At 40.2% G+C, this 4,549-nt stretch overlaps 1 protein-coding gene and 1 long non-coding RNA gene across 6 annotated transcripts in view; one reads left to right on the top strand and one right to left on the bottom strand.

The window, feature by feature from the left end:
- LOC106722856 overlaps window positions 1-497 on the bottom strand; it is an 18,056-nt gene extending 17,559 nt beyond the window's left edge. The window contains exon 1 of the long non-coding RNA XR_001358860.2: window positions 363-497. This is a non-coding gene — a long non-coding RNA (uncharacterized LOC106722856). The remainder of the gene's footprint in view (window positions 1-362) is intronic.
- Window positions 1-4,549, top strand: part of FARP2 (FERM, ARH/RhoGEF and pleckstrin domain protein 2) — a 144,687-nt gene that overhangs the window by 104,949 nt on the left and 35,189 nt on the right. For all 5 annotated transcript variants that reach the window (XR_003096484.1, XM_025216980.1, XM_025216981.1 and 2 more), the window contains exon 13: window positions 1,626-1,810. Coding sequence is in view for 4 of the 5 variants with exons in the window: in XM_025216980.1 (XP_025072765.1) it covers window positions 1,626-1,810 (185 nt within the window). In the remaining variant the exon portion in view is untranslated. The remainder of the gene's footprint in view (window positions 1-1,625; window positions 1,811-4,549) is intronic.

The raw sequence follows: 4,549 nt of genomic DNA, 5'->3' as shown, positions 1-4,549 counted from the left end.
CCTGCTCCCTCAGCATTGTCATGCTGCAGCCACGTATGGAAGTAGTTTTGCTTCCTGAGCCAAAGAACAGCAACCAACTCCTGCCAATAGTATATTAGAAAAGCTCATAACTGGCCCTCCTCCAACCAGCTAATCTCATTTACAGTTATATCCCTGGGGGCTGATACTTTTATGGGGTTTTTTGTGTAAATTATTGCAATTAATCTGACTACAGGAAAAGAATTAGCTGGAGGATCTGGCATTGGCTTTAACATTGAGTTCCTCTTAAAAGCAGAGATTACAGAAAGTGGACCTTAGTGTGGGAGTGGGAGGCAATAACTGGTGTCAGACTGTAGCCTGTTTCAAAGAGAGCTAGTAAATACCTGAACATAGAGATTTATGATGATCATCAAGACTGAGGATGTCAGGAATCTTCAAATTCAAGATAATTCCAGAAAGGTCCCTGGAGAAAGGGGTAAAATTTCTACGGCCAGTTGTTCTAGCAGTAGGTCTGAACTGGTGTAGTCGCACAATCTGAGTGCAAACAAGGCTGTGAGCAGGAACTTTGAGGTTCTGATTTTTTTGTTTCTGTTTTGCTCTACCAATGATTCACTTCATGCCTTTGAGCAAGTTGCTTAACTCCTATTTCCTATCTGTATATCAGGAGTGATAAAACTGAGATACCAGAGTGGGGTGTTCAAGCATAAGTTAATGTTTGTGCAGCACTTGAAAGGTGAACCGCTAGTTTAAGTTTTTAGGACTTAGTCAAAGGTTTAGTTCTATGGAGTTTGAGCCTTTATCAAAGGGATGTTTAGGAAAATAAAAGCATTTTACCTTAGCCTGGAAATGTGTGGTCATGATCATTTGAATAAAGTACTGTATAATCATTTGTCCCTTCAAAAGAGATCTGCCAGAGCAAAGGCTCCTGTCCAGAAGAGTTGCCCCCTGTTCCACATACATTGTTTGAATGCTCCAGTATTGCCATCCACCCAGATATACCTGTCTGATGGTAATGCTGCAAGATCAGTTTGAAGTCCAGAGATCAGTGAAGCATTCAGTTCAAATACTTAGTGATCCTATTGGATTTAAAGATCCAGAAACAGAATATCCCACCCCCACAAGAAATGTTTTTTAGATCAGATATTCCATGAACTCTGAATGCATGAAAAAAATTTCCATTTCCTCCCTTCCCTTGCTATCTAGACTTGATTGTTTTCAGAAGGAATACTGCTAAAACAATGTGCCCTAATGGCTCCAGGCAGTTAAAGAGAATTCTGGCTTTTAAAAAGGAAAATGCAGAAATATATTCTTGCTTCTGTGAAAGTAATCTTCTTTGGTGATCCCTGCTAGCTCAGCCCAGGGAGATTTGAGCTATTTTATTAGTTGCCTATACAAGTTATGTCTTCCAACATGTAGTCTTCAAACAAACTTGCCCATACCAAACTGCTAGTTGCTCAGTTAATTTAAGAGTTTTCACTGTGCTTGAAAGCATTTTTGTCCTGGATTCTTTGGCTTATTGAAGTATGAAAAGAGGGACTAAGCTTATTTCTTGGTAATGTTTACACTGGTAAGAAGTGGTTTTAGACAAACCATTGTAACACTTTTTTTCTCATTTCCCAAACCATCTCCTCCCCCTCCTCCTCCAGTTCTAGGCCTTTCAGGGGAGCATCCACAGCTGTCGCCATTCACTTTGAAGAGTCAACTGAGTTTGAACCCTGCAGTTCAAGTGAATTTGCACCCAGGTGGCCAGGGTCCATCTCCTCTTCTGAGCCCTGTCTTGAGTGATGCTGGTGGTGCCAGGGTAGAAGAGGATGATGAAGCCAGACGTAAGGTAAGCACCACCAAGAATCTAAGCAATGAGAAGATGTTCTCCAGTACAAAAAAGCATTCTTCTATGGTAACACGTGTATTTAATGTTAGAGTTTGTGGGACCTATTCCATGCAAGTAAGTTTGTTCTTGGGTCCTGAGATGGTTTTCTCTTGCTTCAGTACATGTGTCTGGATAATCCACTTGTTTGTTGGAACCAAACTCATTACTGTCTGCCAGTAGGCATGTTCTGGTAACCCCAGCTTGCTGTAGAGGGCTCCAGAGCTATAGGGAAACGTTGACTTTTGTGCCAGCAACAAGAAACGTTTCAGAGCACAGCTTGCTAGGTGCATTGCAGCATATCCTTGATGTGCATCTTAAAGATGGCTTTATAGTCATTGATGACTCTTAGAGGCCATTTCCTTATGGTCTGTCTTGCAACAGATCAGCTGGAATGCTTAGGCTGACTGTCTCTGGGTTTGCGAGGTGAGGTCTGGTAACAACCCGTTCTCAGTGGATGCCTGACAGCTTTGGAAATTGCTTCACCCTGTGGTCACTTCAGCCTTGCCTGTGCTGAAGAATTACATTGTGTCAGAAAATGCATTAAAAGCATGTTAAACAACTTGGTCCTTAGCTGTCATTTTGCTGGATTGTCCTGAAGTATACAGGGCTCATGTTAATTAAAAATGTATTCTAATATGATCTAATCTCCCTGTGTAGACAACGTTACAGTGCTTATATTTATATGGAGTTTGCAGCAAAATCTACTTATATTTTTACAGGAGGGGATTTTTGATCTTGGTCTTCAGTTATTTTGTGGATTGGGGAGTGATTAATGTTTTTGGCATGATATCATCTTGCAGATATTTTGAAATATGCCTTGAAATATGCCTTTGTATATAAATGGAAATATAAGCAATAAGTGTACCATATATGTATAATCATAATGGCCCTCAGTCTGCTTCCATTTCAACCCCATATACCTCATTTTTAGAAGTGTAATATTTCAACAGTTTGAGTTTTCTTGGACTGAACCTCGTTTATATAGTCATAAGCCTTGGGGTAAATTTATGTTGTTAATTGGTTTGCAGCTCAGCCAATTTCTAAGGCTTCTAAAGCTTCAATTTCCCTTAAACAATATTTAAAATGAAACTAACCCAGGCTGAGTCCTTTGTGACATGCTAAATTTCATACCAAACTTTTACAGCCTATTTATAAACACTTGGGAAATGGAAAGTTACAATTGGGAACATAAACAGATTATTAAGTGTGTTGATGCTGATGGTGCTGCTATAAATGTTATGTAAGTAACCAGAGCATGAATGTGTCAGTTAATTAGTTTTTTATATGTAAGGTAGGTATAGCCTTATCTTTTAAATTACAGTTCCATTTACTAAAATTAGATCACAGGACAAGTAAAGATAAGACTTCCAAAATATTCCTCACAATCACAAAACACTTGTATTTAGTTTAACCATGTTCAATTACCTTTAGTTTCTCAGATCTTTCTCATGGTGTGATGTACTTACAGTACTGTAAGTTTACTTGCACACACACTCAGGACAAGGAGAGAGACCCTAAAGTGGGAGAAAAGAGTGGAAGTTTTGAGAGGGGTAACAGGGGTGATGGAAAGGGTACTGTGGTTGGCAACGGATAATTATGAAGGTGGGGGTATGCCTGAAAAGTTTTGCCACCATAGCAATGAGATGTGAAGGGCACTAACTGAAGCTTGTTAGGCAATCAACAGTAATAGGTGCCAGCATTGCTTTATTCACGGACAATTTTTTAAGGCAACACAGATTTTAAAGACCTGTGTAGTAGTGTGTATGGAGATAAATGAAAAAAGATAATAAAATCAAGCAACCCCCCCTGAAAAGCAAGCTTTTAGCTTGGAAGTATTAATAGCGGGGGAGGAAGCAACACACTTTTTCCCTGTTCCTGTTGTACCTAGCTGTACAGTGGGACCTTGACCTTTGGCTCCCAGGCACTACTCCAAACAATAATGATAGAAGCCAAAGACAGAAGTGGAGAAGAGAACAGACATAACTTGACATCGTCAGTGGAGTGAGAAACTGCCTTTTATCAATCAGAGCTCTCTGATGCAAGGGGCAGAGCTGAAGTTGCCAGACACAATTGGAAACCTGGAGGTGGGTGGAGCATGTAAATCTGCAGAATAAGGGAGGGAGACAGAGGATGAATGTCATATTTTTCATGCTTTTAAAGTGTTTCCAGTGTTCTAACATCTTTTCAAGGAAAGGAACTCCAATCTCCTTCTCCACTTCTGTCTTGCCCTCCCCCCCAGCAGAATTTAGCACATTGTTTTTTTCATCTCTGTACATTTCCTTTCAATTGGATTCTGAACCTGCTATTGCTTGTGTACAGCTAATGGTTGTACCGATTAAATGGGTGATCTTTTCAACACCTCTGTATGCTAATGTACAAAGTGGAGCCTTGGAGTACTTATCTTACATTGCCTACCTTGTCTGAAGGTTGTTTGTTTGTTTTTTTGCCTTCCCTTTGTTGTATCCCCATTTATATTCAAACAAGCAAAATATTCATAGCAGGGAGGCTCCCCTCCAACTGTTTTTGCTTTCTGCCGTCCTCTCCTGTTAGTGAAGGGTCTTACAGCAAATTCCTAGGATCTCCAGAGATATGCTTTCAGATCCCAAGCATCATCATGCTGCAGTTGGTGTACAGAGAGACTTTTGAGAGCTTGATTCACTTCACTGCCTTTCTTCTCTCCATGCTACTACATTCATCAGA

The sequence above is a fragment of the Alligator sinensis genome, unplaced genomic scaffold (assembly GCF_000455745.1).
Source record: "Alligator sinensis unplaced genomic scaffold, ASM45574v1 scaffold863_2, whole genome shotgun sequence".
NCBI lineage: Eukaryota > Metazoa > Chordata > Crocodylia > Alligatoridae > Alligator > Alligator sinensis.
This window is presented reverse-complemented; position numbering and strand designations above follow the sequence as displayed.